Below are 17,500 nucleotides of genomic sequence, written 5' to 3' on the forward strand. Positions count from 1 at the left end.
CTGTATGTGTGCATGTGGCCACAAAGCATTCTTCTATCCCTATAACTTCCTGTTGCTGCTCTGTACATGAACACAGCGATCTTCTCCCACTGCTGGACTCCTGTTATCACCCCAGGAAGCTGCAGATTCTCGCTCTTTATCACTATCTATTAATTACCTTATAGCGATGTGCTTAATTATGCAAAGTACAGTTAATTATGGCTTCTTCACTGACATGCCGATAATCACGCTATCCTAAAGAAATAAGACATTTTGGCTGCTTTCGGTATAAAACCAGGTGCTTGACGATGAGCTTTTCTTATCTGCCTCAGTGGGGAGTTTAATGATTTTTGCCGATGCGGTGTGTTTTAATATCACTTTTTCAATCTGTGGCACTTTTTTATTTCTTCTTCTTTTTTTTCTTTTTTTTAATAGGGCTGAGAATTTTTACCCAGGGCAGTTTTCTCTCTTTATTTCCCTCGCAGGCTCTAGTCTCAAAATATATATATGAGTTGTATTGATATATATACAGTAGAGTTGTATTGAGCTGTCAAGTTGAACAAAAAGCTTATCCCTGGAGCTGACTAAGATCTTCTCCCAGAAGGAAAGTATGTATAATCGAGTATGAAGAAGAACGCAAATCCTCAACACCAGCTCTACTTTGTATATTTCTTCTTTTTTTTGTCCCCGGACTGTCCCTGTTGTGAGTATGAGGAACTGCCTGTTGATGGCGAGAGCTTATGGATCCTGAGGTCAAGCTCGTAAAATAGCTTGATGACGTGTCGGTTAGCACCAGGCTTATTTTGCCATTGTTTACAGCTCCTGTGTTCACGCTCATGCTATTTTAGATGGCGGCTTGTGATCGCTCGCCGGTTTAGTGCGGTTTAGCTTGATGCTGGTAAACACCTTCTCCACTGGTTTCATCACTACGATGTAATTTAGAAGGAATTACAGCAGCTGTATGTTTACCTGAATGTGTGGCACGGTGTGATTATTTACGGTCTGGTCTGAAACCGGAGTCGCCCGGTTGCTGGGGTTTAATGCGAATTTATTTTTATTTTTAAGAATAAACTATTTAAAGAAAGACGAACCGGCTGTTGCACAGGATCTGTGACATGTGCAGGGTCGGAGTGACAAACCTACACCTGGTTTTTATTGCCGAAGCAAAGGAAAACAGAAGAAAGCAGGTGTGCCGCTCCATGAAGTCATCTCTCTCTCATCATGAGGTCTTCATAGCTCAATGCTGGCTCTCTGTCAGGGCAGGGATTTATACCCCCATCTTAAGACGATGCTGTCATCAGTTTTGCTTTCGTCACGAACCAGTTTTTTTCTGAAGTGGCCAGTAAGAACATGCTTGTTGTGTTCCTGGTGATGTGCGAGTGCTGTTCAGGACGATGACTCACTGGGTAGTTTCATGCAGATATACCACCCTGTAGCACGTCTGAAAGAATCAATACTTCTCACAGAAAAACGTTCACATGGTTTAGACAGACCGAAGCTGTTTTTAATACCCTGTCTCTCAGCCTTGGTGTACAACTGAACATACAAACATCTCACTGAGACTCTTATTTTAGTAGCTGGTCACTGGCTTGCATATAGCTTTCTACCCCAACCAGTAGGGTCATTCTGTGTCAGGTCAGGTGTTGGATCTTTCTGCCTTTTTTTACGTTATAAATACTCTGTTGTGATGACATGTTGACACAGAAGAATACAGGTCAAGTGTTTGGGATCAGCTTGTGTATGTCAGCACGAGGGGGACCTCACGCTGGCTTGGCGTGATTTAGGGCCCTGATGCATTGGTCAGAATGAAGGTCCAGATTTTGATGGTATCTAGGGGAAAATCTGGCCCGGGGTTCGTTCTGGGGGGCAAAGAGGGAGTGGACAAGTGAGTTTGGGAGAGACATGTCTGGTATGTGTTGATGTCTTGGCTAATAAAACCACATGACGGTGAATACATCACGAGACTGTTTTGACATGATGATGGGATAAGTGACGTAACGTGCCCCGCTTTTTATTGATGAACTCTGGTTCCCCGGTCTCACAGACTATCAGTCCTCACTGTTCTCTTCTACCTGTGCTTGAGCTTCTACAAAGCCTTGTAGCCTTTATTTCTGAAATAAATAAATAAATAAATAAAATCCCAGCTTGAGCAGGGTTGCTTCAGAGAGGAAGAGAAGACACCGGCGCAACATGCCCGCTCCACGAGTCGGCTGTTTCAAGGAGCAAAGGGTCAGCCGGGCTAAGATCATCTTAAGGAGTAAGTCTGCTTTAACAGAACCTCCACAAAACCACAATACAATTTGTTTAGGTCTGTGGAGCATTTTATTCTAGCAGCGAATGTCCTCAGAGGTTTAGTTTGAGGCTGAACTGCAGTGGAGCAGGTGGCTGAGAGGTTGGCTGACTGGTGTGACTGTTACTGCTGTGACTGGGTCCTGGTTTCACAGGTACACTGATGTCTGATGATGATGATGATGTGTCCTCTTCACTTTCAATTCACATCTCTCTCATATCCTCGTGTGCTCGTGCTTCCTATAGCTGGGAATCATGAACAAAACTCAAGCGTGGATACAGACCGCAGCATCGTACGTCACTGATAGTTTTGGCCGGAAAGAAATGTTAATGTTTTATGTGCACCATTGCTGCTATCTGCGTAGCTTAGTCTTTGTTCACCCTTTACCCCATGGAATGCTTTTATTTATTTGTTTATTTCTTGATTTGTGCAGTTGTTTTTGGCCCCTCTGTCTCTATGCAGAGCTTCTTTTATTAGGTGACTTTGCTTGGATGTCTCCACTCTACCCTCTCTGGAAGGATCAGATGGTGCCTTTATGTAACGTCTTGGTGGTCAGGCTCAAAAAAGAGCACGCTGACATCTTATACCCATAACAGTGGACTAGGGACTAGTTCTCTTGTGCTGAGTGGTTAAGGGCTCATGTGGGAGGAATAAACTGGGACCCTCTGGAATGGAAACTGGAACCTTTACAACTTTTTTTTAGTAGACCCTGTCATCAGTGCTGCTGCTTGCCAGACTCTCTGTCTCTCTCTCTGTTCCCAGGAAAAGACCTGAGACCTGAGATGCTCGTACAAAATGTGCATTTCATAACTTCTGTCAAACCTAACCCTAGGGGGTCGGGCATGACATCCACCCGAGGAAATGCGTCCTCTTGCACTTGATCACCTCACTGTTATTTATTGAGACGTACAGTAAGATGCCGCTCATGGTCACATGCTTTAGAGCTGAACCGTGAAACCGTACTCTGGAATGTTCGGGATCTGCGATGCTCTGGATTCTTATTTCACTGGCTTCAGAAAGTCCACACAATGAAACCCATCAGAGCTCTGTGAAGGGATTTCAGGAAGCTCACCTCGTCCAATCGAAGTACAGCGACAACGTGTGTGTGTGTGTGTGTGTGTGTGTGTGTGTGTGTGTGTGTGTGTGTGTGTGTGTGTGTGTGTGTGTGTGTGTGTGTGTGTGTGTGTGTGTGTGTGAGAGATCCTCCCCCTCCTCCTCATTTCCACACCTGTCTGTGTTGAGCAGTAAGATGCTTCTCGAATGAGCAGTTTAATGATTGATTTGGTTCTGTTGCTGAGTAACAGCCTCGGGGTGTGTTAATGAGGCACGCTGCTGGAAAGTGTCGCTCGACTCTCTGACTTGTTGCTGTAGCACTTTAACGCGCCGCGTAGTTATTAAGAAATGAGTCTGGCATCACAGTGCAGTGTGATCCTAAAAGATATGGGTGATGTGGGAGAGAGCAGAATCCATCCCTCCTTTCTCTACAGTTTATCCTTGTGGGTTTCAGGAAACCTGCAGCTCATCTGCGATACTACAGAGGAGATGTGAACTCCGTGATCTTTTGCATCTATACATCTGTTAGACTGTACTTGAGAGGAACCAAACTCAAAGGGGAACCTCATCCTCGTCTGGGTGACACTGGGGGTGTGAATATAAATATATAATACACCCCCAGTGTCACCCAGACGAGGATGAGGTTCACCTTTGAGTTTGGTTCCTCTCAAGGTTTCGAGTTTTTCCTCCCCACAGTCACCTGAGTCACCTCAGACTCGCTCATTGGGGATAAATACATACACATTTACATATAACTAATATCAATCATGAATTTTGTATTATATTAATCTTTATATTATTCTTTATATTAACTTTTAGTTCTATGTTTGTTCTGTAAAGCTGCTTTTTTTATACATGCATATTATTTACCATGCAGTAGTTCGTTAGGGTTCAGTGAGAGATGTGATGGGCTTCATGCATTTTGGACAGATTTGAGGAGGTCTTGTCTTAAATTCCTCTTTCAGGGCAATCAGGCTGTTTTCCCCAAATGCTGTTTTATATTACTGACCACCAGGAACAGATGATCTCATAGCACTGGGTCTAATATTCTCCTGAGATCTGAGCTAAAGCAAGTAGTATCTTCAGTTCAACCAAGGGTTTTTTTTTTCCTACAGTGTTTTTAACGGGTCGGCAAAGCGGCTTTAGGGGAAATAAATTTGTCCCTAATGCGCAAGCCAGACATGACTGTGGTGAGAAAAGTGGTGGCTTAAGCTATGGGTTATTGATCAGAGGCCATGGGTTGTTGATCAGAGGCCATGGGTTATTGATCAGAGGCTATGGGTTGTTGATCTGAGGCCATGGGTTGTTGATCTGAGGCTATGGGTTGTTGATCAGAGGCTATGGGTTGTTGATCTGAGGCCATGGGTTGTTGATCTGAGGCTATGGGTTGTTGATCAGAGGCCATGGGTTGTTGATCTGAGGCTATGGGTTGTTGATCAGAGGCCATGGGTTGTTGATCTGAGGCCATGGGTTGTTGATCAGAGGCCATGGGTTGTTGATCAGAGGCCATGGGTTGTTGATCAGAGGCTATGGGTTGTTGATCTGAGGATCAGGGTTCAAGCCCCAGCACTGCCAACCTGCCCCACTTGACTCTGTCTGCTCCAGGTGCTGTATGATGGCTGACCCTGAGCTCAGACCCGACTTTCACAGTCAGATATGTGAATGAAGAATTTCACTGTGCTGTAATGTATATGTGTCAAAGGCTGCTTCTATAAAACCTTGATTGAGACAATCAGGAAGATTTTGAGAGGAACCATGTAGGTGCACTATATGGTCAAAAACATATAGTTGTGTGACACACAGTCTTCCATCTCTTTTCATAATTACAGTATTGTGTATATTCTCTCTGTAGTACTGCACATGTTTTTGTGTCAGCTTTTCACACCGATTGATTGCTAGTGAAAGAGTTCTTCTCTCTTGCCTGAGTTCACACTGAGGCTGATCTGGTTTGAAGGGCAACAGTATCTTACTCTCCATTCAGCCAGTCATGAATAATTAATCCATGCCGGAAAGTATGATGGACAGTTTAGCTTCCTCCTCTGTAAACGTCACGGCAGGGCGTCGCAGCTCCCAGCCTGCCTACGCTCACTCCGCTCCTATATTTCCAGAGCACTGTTGTGTTTCTGACACCATGATTCTCTCTGTAAGTTCGCGGGACGCTGTGGACTGTGGTGCCAGCGCACTCGTAATGGTTAATGACCCTCCCAAAGACTGTAAGGATGGACTGATACGGTACATCTGCTGCCAGAAGAATCATGCCTTTTCCATCCGCTCCTGTATGTGCTGCTCTTTCTTCTGAACATTGTTTTTCTAACCTGTGCTCTTTTGCCTTAGAGATGTTTAGCGGTTAAGTCTCATGCTTGGTTTTATGGTTTGAATATTTTGCTGTTGTAAAGAGAGATGGATGGGTGGATGGGATGGAGGCATAGCAGTAGATTAGGACATTGCTATAACAGAAGAGAAGTTCCCATCAGACGTGACACCGAGTGCTTCTGGACCTGCTCCAAGCTCTAAGTGCTGTTATTCGACCGTGTTGAGCAGGTCGGTAAGCGAGCGAGACGTCATTACAGCCTTGTTAGAAGCAAGATATTACTTATTGACTGCATTAAGTGGGAGACGACAACCGGCCACAACAACTGCTCCTGCTGACTCATTGGTTGTCTTCTGTTTGAGAATAGACTGTAATTAGTAGCACGCGTGTGACACTGTGGGTGTAGTGTTTGTCCAGTGTTTGTCCCTCTTCTGTGGCATCTGCTAATATCACTAAATGATTGAGAGTTTGAAGTCAGGAATCGACTAAAAGTTAAGGCATGTGTAGTTATAGTTTATAAACAACATCAGATCACGTAGCGAGAAACACTACAGCACAGTTTTAACCACAGGACTGAACAGCCTGGGGTTTATATACAAGGTGAAACTTTATATTCTTTACAACGTCTTGGGTTTGAGGACTCGGGTTTATTCTAAGCGAACTGTTTATCCGGCAGTAAACTGTCAGGGTTTGGATACTTTTGTAGATTCTTTTTTTACTTATCATTCATAATGTAGAGTAAATTCCGTCCTGGTATCACGTTATATTGCAGACTAATAGCTCTAAGTTCAGCTTATTCGCGTTAGACGTGACTCCATGCTTAAAGTACTCGGTTATTCAAACAAGACTTGAGGAAATTGTGTACAGTTAACTAGTGAATCCTGAACACTTCTTTTCCAGATTAGAAAAATTGAGATGCGTTCCAAAAAACGTATTTGTTTTAGACCCAACAGCACAGAGTCACTCATCTCACACTCAACCGTCGTAGTGTGGAGATTTCAGACCACGGAAACCCTCCAGGTCTGTACAAACTCATGCGTTTTGTCACATCTGATGCAGCACTTCAAATTACCGACTTTCAGTGAGCTTTTAAAGTGGCAAACAGGGTCATGTTTGAGTGGGACCAGGCACTTACCTGAATAAGAGGCGTCTCGCTTGTGTGAAGTGATATTTGCCACTTTTCGTACGCAGGTTGACGACTAACCGTGTAGCCGCTGTGCACCAGTTGTGTCGGGTATAAGGGGACTTGAAAGGTTACTCCTGTTAGCCATGAATAAATCAAAGTGACAGCGATACTGCGTTTATGGCTAAAGGGTTGGGTCTGGTTTACGATATGCATCACTAAAAAGCAAACATTCGTTGAGGGATATGTGGGGCTGAAAACATACTAGGAAACCTCATTGGTCGTAGAAACACAGCGATGGAGAATGGTAAAGAGATATCAGATGTCTCGTCTGCACGAGGAGAAAACAGAACCAGTGTTAAAAATTATTAGATAATTACACGCTCATTGGAAAAAAACAAAACAAAGAAATCGCATCCTTCATCAGTTCTGTGCTTTTATTAATCAGGACTTACATAACAATTGTAGGGGGAAGTCGTGGCCTAATGGTTAGTTTGACTCCTAACCCTAAGGTTATTGGATCGAGTCTCGGGCAATACCACGACTGAGGTGCCCTTGAGCAAGGCACCGAATCCCCCCAACTGCTCCCCGGGCGCCGCAGCATAAATGGCTGGCCACTTGTGTGTGTGTGTGTGTGTGTGTGTGTGTGTGTGTGTGTGTGTGTGTGTGTGTGTGTGTGTGTGTGTGTGCGAGCGCACTTTGGACACTTTTTACAGTGTTCTGGGTAAATTTTGGCCCACTATTCTTTACAACATTGCTTCTTATCATTGATGTTTGAGGGTGTTTGTTTATGTACAGAATCTCAACAGGCTTGAGGTCTGGACTTTTACTTTAACCATTACAACAACATTTTTTTCCTCTTCTTTAGTATTTCAGATGTCAGTTTGCTGTGTGCTTTCAATATTATGATTTATGTTTGTAAAATCAAGGACACGAGGACTGATCCTCATGGAAAAAAATATCGGGTTATCCTAGATGGCTTTGGCACTTTCTGTTTCAAACACTATACCATCATTCCAGTCCCAACAGAAACCCTCCATCACAGGGCTACATCACTACATTCCTGTTGCTCTTACATTTGTCATGATGAATCCTTTGGCCAGCTGGTATTGGCCCACCTGAGGAATATCACAGAACAGTTGTTGGACCTCCCCAGCAGTTTGCTAAAGGATCAAAAAGGTCAGTGGATGAATCCCTTGTCATGGGGCTGCACTACGTCCTGTAACACATCGATTGCCCAGGGACATAATGCACAATTGGCTTTGATGACTGCAGTTTGGCTTTTAACACAATAATGCAGAAAATCCTCCCCTCCGAATTCCAACAGCTATCTGGCTTCTGGCAGTGGAGAACCGCCACTGCATCAACCCTTACAATAGCCAACAGCCCGGTGTCGTATGTAGAGACCGTGAGGTTTCTGGGAACCATCATTTCCAAAGACCTGAATTGGGCGTCCAACATGAACTCAGATAGGTCCAGCAGAGGGTGTAATTTCTGCACCAGATGAGGAAGTATGGTCTGCCACAGGAGCTGCTGGTACAGTTTGAATCCATCCTGTGCAAAAACTTCACCAGTACAGACTGAAGTGAAAAAAAAATCATTTGTGTTCTTCTGCCCACTTTCCATGACTTCCACAAGAAGCAGAAAACAGCATTACAGACCCTTCACACCCTGGACACAACCTTTTCAACTGGACACGACTCCTCACGTCTAGCAGGCTTTATTTAAATTGTCTGTAAAATAAACAGTCATTATTTTATGTCTGGACTTTGGCGGGTCACAACAGCCATGGTACCAGATTCCTTGTTTGTTTAAAAACACACTCGGCCAATAGACCTGATTCTTATTCTGAATGCAAACCGATAACTAAAAGCACAAGTGAAGTAGGGTTTGATTTTGCTTTGCCTTGACTGTTTAAATAACTAGATAACTTCTAGCATTTTTCGTTTGTAAGTCTAAAGCACAGTCGGTCGGTTGGGACTTCCGTGCCTATATCCCCCACATGGTCTTGTATTAATTATAATTCAACACTAATTTAAATACGGTGTGTTAATTGTGTTCTTTAACATTCAGTGCACTGGAACCCACGGCCAAAACTACAGCTGTGCGTTTACTTTTAGGGCATTTCGGTCCGTTGCTGCGGCAGGGCAGGCGTTTATATACAGGATGTAGCTTCTGGCTCACTTTGACACACTCGGGCGAACAAAACTCTACCTTAATGTGCCGAGCGCTTTGAGGTTTAAGCGATACATACTGTAGGTTTTTTTGTTTTATTGGGCCGGCGTGTGAAGACACCAGGCAGGAAATGCCATAGGTAGTGCAGTAATAAAGTGTGTAAGGACTATCACCTACTCAGTGAAGCATCGATTCACACACATCTGCTCAATACTGCATTGATTCTGCCCTGCAGTGTGAAAGCCAGCATTTGGACTAGTTGGACATTTGGTAGTGTTTGCCGTCTGTTTGCCCTTTCGCTTTGGCTCATGCTGCGGGACCTCTCTACAGTCTGAATAAGCACAGGCAGAAAAGCTGGAACTCCCCATTCCATCTACAGCAGCACTTACATGCTGCTCTCTGAAATCTTATTTCCACCTGCATTGTGTCTTAACCAGCCGGCTCAGTGTAATTAATCAATTTTGTCTTCTTGTAGTTCCCGAAGTTGGCGATTGATTGAGGTTTTTTTTTCTTTCTGTCTCTCTCTCTCTCTCTCTCTCTCTCTCTCTCTCTCTCTCTCTCTCTCTCTCTCTCTCTCTCTAAAGGCCCGACGTTGCCAAGACAGAGTCCTCAGGTGCAGAATGGCCCCTCGCCAGAGGAGCTGGAGATGCAGAGACGGTGAGTATCAGACTCCTTGTATCAAAAGCTGTGGTTTAACCAGTAAAGTCCGTATTATAATAATAAGAGTTGCTCAAGTTGTACAAATCAACCAGTAATTCAGAATAGTTGACAAGTTTTTGTTTCTTTAGCTAAATCCAAAGTTTTTTAAGACATCGATGTTTTTGAGCTGTTGTGTTACCTCTTCATGTGTCTTTTTTTTAACTTTATAAGAACGAGTGCGGATGAACATGAAGCTTGTGAGATAAAGGAAGGCCAAGCTGTTTAACACAAGAGTGTATCAGATGCGTACGGTGTACATTTATTTACTTTTTTATAGAAAAGGTCTACACACACGTGTTAAAATGCCATGTTTTTGTGGTATAAAAGATCAGTTGTCAGAAACTTTTCAACCTTATTGTGAAATTCCAACCTTTTAAATTAAAGTGAAAACCTCTCCATTCACTACGTTCAGTGTTTGTAACAGTCAGTTTGGCTCAGCAATATTTTACTTTTGCCTTTTTCTTTCTTTTTTTCTTTCTTTTTTTATTTAATTACATTGTTTAATTAGTAATTATGTAAAACAATATTTTAGTGTTAGATAGAAATGGATGATGGTCGTTAGTAGTTCATTCATTTAGTAAGTGAAATTCTTCATCTTAAAGGTGAGGTCTCCGATTTTTGAAAGCCAGTGTTGACACATAAATTCACCAAAACAAACACGTCCCTAACCCAAACGGGTCCCACCCCTGTATCGATAGCTCCGCCCACACATACATACGTAACCCAGGCGACTAACAGAAAGAAACGTGTCTTTATCATAGCTGAAGGGAAGAACAATACGATTGTAGATAAACAAACAAGCAAAAATGCCACACAAGCATAATGATGTAAAGGACAAAGGCATATATTAGTTCTGTGTAACAAAGCAAAACCAACGTTACTCACCTATCGAGAAGGAAAAAAGCGCCTCGGCGTCTTAAGTAAAGTCGACCACATATTCACAGGTCGGAGTTTCCCGAGTCGATAACTCCTGAGTTACAAACACGGTTGTAGCTGCCTCTCTACATTACTACAATAAAAAAAGAGGTGTTATTTGTGAAACGCCCCTTTCTGCTCATTGGCTACATGTTTGTTTTGATTTTTGTTTATTATTCGTCCCGACTCAGTTTTCTGAAGCATTTCTCAAAAATCAGAGACCCTGCCTTTAAGTGTTTTAGCCTTTGGGCTTTTCACTAGAATTGCCTGGTATTTGGATCCTTCATGATTCCCTCCAAACTGATTGTAGCCCCAGTTCCAGGAGCATTGTTACCCCAATGAGCCTCCACTGTCCCAGGTATGATCTTAAGGTTAGGTATATTTTGTTTGTTTATTTAAGAGCACTACTCACCCGTGCTAAGAGTCGTGGTACCGCCTGAACCGGTTCCCTTATTAGTGTCGAAAGAGAAATTTATGTACTTTGGCTCACGTTCAAAAGTATCGTCTTATTGTAGCCAACATCATGGCTTCTTTGTTAGTATTCTTTCCCTTTAGACCAAAATAGATACCGATACCTGCTCAGGGCTCAGTTATGAATGCTATTTGAAAAGCTGGAGCTTAAATGACCAAAATATGCATTTAAATCTAATTGGTGTCAATCACAATCATCGATTCCCCTGAAAATATACTTACAAATATTTATTATTGTGCTTTATCTACATTTAGAACCATTTTTTTTAAGCCAAAAGTTAATTTTAAGGGTCTTAAGACTGTAAATCCAGCAACATTTCAGCAAATATTTTTACCTCAGCACTTCCCATTTATCATCTGTAGACATCTCTGAGCCCATTATGGATCCCTCTATCAGTAAAGGAAGTGTGAAGCCTTTCTCAGTTTCCATTAAACACCCACAGGTAGCATTGGGCTGAAGGTCGTACTGACAGGAGTGTGACAAGTGATTGAGGACTGTATTGATCATCTACACATAACATAGGGCTAGGTTTGTCTTGACCGTTGTTAAACACACGAACGAGAGTTCACCTTGGGGAAAAAAACCCTTTATTACTGATGGTCGCTGCATAAACATTACACTCGTCTGTTAAACAGACAAACTGATAGGAGTCTAATGATGCTAAAGTCTCAAAGTTGGGTTAAGGTCTACTGACTGTCCTGTTCAGTTTAAAACCTTACACTTTTCCTACTGATGAAGACCTTTATTAGGATTGCAAAGTGTTTTAGATCATTTCTTACTGAATGATGAAGTCGCTCACGGTTAGATCGAAAGCATTTCTCTGTGAAAAGTCAGACAATGTTTCTGTAGACTGAATTCTGCTGCTGCTCCCACCATGAGCTCGTTCATCAATAAAGATTAGTGAGACTGTTCAGAAGTATCCAAGCCATGACGCATCCTTCTCCATGCTGGACTCATGAGCTTGTGTGTTTTGAAGCATGAGCAGATCGATTCTTCCTCCATACTTTGTCCTTTCTGTCACTTGCTAGAGGTTCGTCTTAGCTCCAGATCGTTTGTGGCTTATCTCTGTGTTCCTTTGTGATCTCCAGCTTGCTCTGTGGAAATTGTTGGTGCCACTGATGAGAGCTGTCAAGGAAAACCTCCAAACTACAGTGTTGGTCATCAGATGATGTTGTTTTTCTTGGCCAATCCGTTCAGTGTCTTTGGTTCACCGGTGGTTTATTATTATTTGTTAGTTTTTTTTTCAGGACAGTCCACATTGTTGTAGTGGGTTTGTCTAAAGCTTGTGCAATGATTGTTGTGCGTCAAAATGCCTTGCATTTTTCCTCCATAGACATCCATCTGGTCTTCATGTGGGTTTATCCTTTTTAACAAGGGGTTCCATCCAGAATTATTACTTGTAAGAACATCAATCTAACAGCACACACCAGGGTATGAAGAGACATCACATGTTCCAATAATATCGATCACTTAAAAATAAGTGGGTCCAAACAAATAGTGCCATATTCCGGCTTGTTCAACACGATTAGGAATATATCAGTAAATGAAAATTAAAATTCCAGTCTTTTTTTTCCCCTCAAACCCAAATATCTTCGGTGTAGAGCAAAAATTAATGATCGTTCTTTCCGATCTCATACCAGAGACGGTGTATATTTATGGAACTACAAAATATTTAGCTGTGGTTTTATCAGCTTACGATAAAGCTTACGTGCAGTCGATCATGAAGGTCACTTCATTTATTCCCATCTATAATTCTGTTCTCAGCAGGCTCTCCAGAGCGAATTATTCTTTCAGCTCAGAGATTCATTACCGTACATCATTATTTATCAGATTCGGTGCTCAGGTTTGGATCAACAAGTCATACTCTGATTTCTTAGAGAGTCTGATCGTGTTGACGTGTAAACTGCTCCTCACGTTGTTTCACCGGCTTCTTAGCAAGAAATTGGAATGGATCTAATGTTACCCCTGCACTCTCAGGACTATAATTAGCCAGGCTACTGCTGATAAACTGTAGGATAAATGGGTTGGCACGGCAACCCTTCATATTTCAGATTTTTAATTCCATCCGTCACGTTTTGTTTCGACGATTGAGAATAATACACCAGCGAGAAAATTAGCTGCAGCAGCGTTCATGTTATCCACCTATGAGCATGCTTTTACATCTTAAACACTCAGTATGAATCTGTTCGTGTCATATTTATAGTATGCTGGTTGATCATTAGCTACCTCCTAAATTTCTGTATTAATATGATCGTTCCGGATGTGTGAGAGTGCTGCGTTATGGAAGCAAAGTTAGCAACAGCTTGGACTCATCAGCCATGTCAGGTTGTGTATATAAAGATCCCTCCGTATAAGGATCCCTCACCTAATCTGCAAAGAATCTGCTGAAAAGTGGCAGGCTTGCGTTCTGAGGGAATGTCTTTGTGTATGTGTAATGGAGCCTCGTGCTCAGCCACACTTCCAGCCCACTGCCATATTTAGCGATTCCAGTCAATGGAGCTGGTTAAATGCTTGGAGCCTGATGTCATTCCGTGATGCAAACCTCATACAATGCTGGCCACTGAAGACAGCTGTGGAGGAATGCAGAGCAGGTTGCTCACACATGTTTATAAATGGCTGTCAGTGGCCCCACTTACTATCAGAGCGCTGTAGAGTCGAGCTGCCAGCTTCAGCACTCGGCACTAACGACTCGTCAGAGAGCCGTAATTAGCTGACAGCTTGTCATGGAATGTCATATCTGTTTCTACTGCTGGGAATCAAACGCTTCTGAAGGTCATTGATTCTTTTCTTTTTTTTGTGGATTTATTAATATAGATTGATTTTTTTTTTTTAGATGAATGTTATACAGGAGAAGGACACCGGAATATAAATAGTGACTTTGATCACTATATGATGAAAAATATCGATATGATGGAAAAATTCCCGTCAGGTCATTGGCCTGTGCAGCGAGCAGAGACCGAAGCAGTGGGGAATATCCGTAATTCACCTTCTTGACTTCGGACCCACTGATTTATGAAGTGTTTTGTATTTGATCATACCTCAGATGGATCTGGTGTTATTTCAGGACAAGTCCGTGCTGAGGCCAGAGAGGTTTTTGCACCGCTCACATATCAAGGCTGTAAGCTTTGTAAGCTGTACATTATCGTCACAATTCTTCTACAGTCGCTGGTCATGGTGGACCGGCACGAAGACGTGTTTATAGTCTGACCATTCATGGTGCCTCAAATCTACAGAATGATTTTGGAATTACATGCACTTATGTGTGTGTGTGTGTGTGTGTGTGTGTGTGTGTGTGTGTGTGTGTGTGTGTGTGGTGTCATTACAGTATCCAGTAGTACAGTGTTTTTCTAATATGGAACATCGCCCAAGTATTCACGTAGACTTGGCTTTCCCTCGGATTTTACATTTACGGCATTTGGCAGACACTCTTATCCAGAACAGCTTGCATTTATCTCGCTGAGCAATTGAGGGTTAAGGACCCCAGGAGTGGCAGCTTGTTGGACCTGGGATTTAAACTCATGACCTTCCAATCAGTGTTCCAACACCTTAACCGCTGAGCTTTATCATCATAATATAACTCACAGTTGCTGAGTAATTTCTCACTACCAAAACAATGCAAAGAGAGTTTAGTAATGTAACATTTACTCTGTCACTGGAGCACCAGAGCACGTTTTAATGGTGGGAGTGTGGACCAGTGCTTCTACAGAAAATGCCGCATCACAATGGACTGATGGGAGCATAATTATACACCGAATTTCTCACACAACTGCAAAAGCGTTATGTGAAAATAGATTCGGTCATTTCTGAACAATTACTAGGCTTTTACCAGAGTCACCACCGCACCGTATGCAGCTCTCTCTGTAAACACTGTTCTGTTTCAGCAGACCTGACCTTTACCGGAAATAATATACGTCACTCCCCAGACTTCTGTTAAATATAAATTGCTTCTATTGTTGTTTAATTATTTGAGCCCAAACCTGAGAGCTTAAATGCTCTTCACGCCTGAATCCCTTCTCCCTTTATAGTTTAGTTTAGTATAGAGTTTGTGCTCACACACTTTATATCTCTCTATACATCTCTTCTGAGACTCACCCGTCCGTGACCGTGAAGCCGGACCTTTTGTGTTCTGGAAGGACGTTTCACGGAGAGTCTTTTTAAATTATTATTATTATTATTATTATTAGTTTTAACTTTTCATCAGTTCTATGCAGCGCAGATCTCGACGTCACTGCCTGTTTTTCTGCATCTGAATCGAAACGTCCTACAGCTTTCTCCCCCTACGTGGTCCATCCTTTAGAGACCAGTTTCCAGCAGTTTGTGCAGCAAAGAGCACATAGATGTAAGTGCTTCGCTGATCACTAGCATGCTGCTGATAGTGGTTTATATAGTATTGTGGAAATAAATGTAGGCTTTTCAGGTTTTGCTCTTATTTCTCTCTGGCTTCTCTGCTCTCAGGCTTTCTTTTCCTCTTCTTTAAAATGCCCCCATCCCTTTCCCGACAGGACGGCCCGAGCTCGGAGACAGCAAAAAGGGAGTCCATTTTTCACTGCGCCAAATATACTGTAATAGTGTCTGTTTAAAAAGACATGAAGAGGCTTAATGGGAGGCTAAATATAGCTCGCTGGATGCTGATGTACAGGTTTCCTGTTCCGCTTGCCTTCAGCACAGGTGTTTCATTTCCTATCATTTTCTTCAGCACAGAGAATGCGCTACTGGAACAGACTAGAATACTAATTGTCGTTGACTCTGGACGTATTTTGGATCACTTCAGATATACAGAATGACCCGTAGGAATTAAAGATCGTTTTGTCATCCAGCCGACTCGCCCTGATCACAGCTCACCTACCCAGCCATGGAGGGTGCAGCGAACATGTGCTTCCTCTGGAGAGACACAATTCTGCATCTCATCAAGCCACTGTTCACTCACAGAGCTCACACACAGCTACGACGGTGAGAAAGGGAGTCTTGTCAATTTTGTAGGTTTTTTTGAAGGAATTTTCGTTAAAGGGGAAGTCAGCATTAAGTGAAATCTGCTGGGCAGAAAAGCCATGAAGGCTCCATATGGACCGTCCTGGCAGACGTCCACAGAGACGGAAACCCTCGGTCTTTAAAGCCGAGCGGAAAAGCCGCGCGGTCCAAACGGGCCTTGAGTCAGGACTCGGCATGTGTCACCAGTGCTGACTCGTCTGTTTTGCCTCCATGCCAGAGCAAGTCCTTTGTTGACATGACCTGCAAAATAAATTGGTCGTTTTAGATCAGATTTCAGACAGAACGAAGACTTTCACCTTACTCCTGGCTTTTCACTGACAGTTACAGAGCACATCATACAGTATATACCTATATCTACTACTTACTCCAACAGACTATTGGTACACTGATCACAGCGTCATAACCTTTTTAAAGTCAGCCGACTCTTTCACCGCTCTAGCTATTGTCTGTCTGACTACATGTCAGGAACCGGTGACGACCTGCTGCATGGTTCACATTCTACTGGAATTCTACTCCAGGTCTGTGTGGTGTTTGGGTGTGAAATGCTTAGTAATGTCTTCGTCTTTTTAGTGTCCTGATGCGTATCGTGTACGACACCAGGACACAGAGCGTTCAAGTAATGTAAATATGAGGGATTAATGCCATCCGATAGCTCGTATGAATCACCTGCTTGAGTGGATTTCTTCAGCCTCATCTCTCATGTTTGTGCCTGTTGGGATGTTACGATTTCTTCTGGACAAGACAAAAATGGTTCACCGGTGAAGCATTTACAATAACCTGTTCCTACTGTTCACCGTTTTGTCCCCGTGTAAAATATAGTGTACTTGCGGCGTTCCACCTTCTGGTTTGTGTTTCTGTTCTGCATTAACACTGGGGCTCGAGGGAGACGCGTCCCAGTAGTGGATTAATCACATTACACAGACCACACAGTTCTGATCAGGTGTTACACATAGGAGCTTTTCTAGCACTCATCACATTTACAGAATTTAATCTACATAACATTTTTTTGTACCTTTTGAACCGATGTAAACACACACACACCCATCGGGTTGGATTTGGGCCAAAAGTTTGCTTTGCTGTCAGTATCATATGTTTTCCTTTGTGTTATTGTCACAGTAAAGTAAGACGCTTGTAGTCGGCATGTCCGCTTTAATCTTCATCTAAAACTACACATGACGCGAGTCTGTTTCCCTCATGTAAGGTCATGTAAGGTCTTCACCTCTGTCTAAGCTCGAACACCTGATTAATGATCTAATGCGTTTGTCTCACTCATGGTGGCTGTAAAGCTCGGCTGATGTCTACAAGGCAGATCTTCTCTGCTCTTTACTGAGGGAGGGACTTGCTGAGGGATTTTGTGCTTTGCAGATATTAAGCTGCTTTCTCAGCACTGCTTGTTTTTTTTGCACTAGAGTACACAAAGCACTCAGTCTTGGGGAAACCTCGATAAAGGGACAGAGAGGGAAAACAACCCTGGTGTGAATGTGGAGAACTGGG

The 17,500-nt window shown here is 42.9% G+C and overlaps 1 protein-coding gene across 10 annotated transcripts in view; it reads left to right on the plus strand.

The window, feature by feature from the left end:
* The window catches only part of enah (ENAH actin regulator), a 97,143-nt gene that overhangs the window by 60,313 nt on the left and 19,330 nt on the right, over nt 1-17,500 (plus strand). For 9 of the 10 annotated variants that reach the window (XM_047801345.1, XM_047801346.1, XM_047801344.1 and 6 more), the window contains exon 4: nt 9,516-9,588. In XM_047801345.1, the coding sequence (XP_047657301.1) occupies nt 9,516-9,588 (73 nt within the window). Of the gene's footprint in view, nt 1-2,012; nt 2,237-9,515; nt 9,589-17,500 lie in introns of those variants that run through there. The other variant, XM_047801347.1, reaches the window with a different exon arrangement.

Source organism: Tachysurus fulvidraco, chromosome 16 (assembly GCF_022655615.1).
Source record: "Tachysurus fulvidraco isolate hzauxx_2018 chromosome 16, HZAU_PFXX_2.0, whole genome shotgun sequence".
NCBI classification, from domain to species: domain Eukaryota; kingdom Metazoa; phylum Chordata; class Actinopteri; order Siluriformes; family Bagridae; genus Tachysurus; species Tachysurus fulvidraco.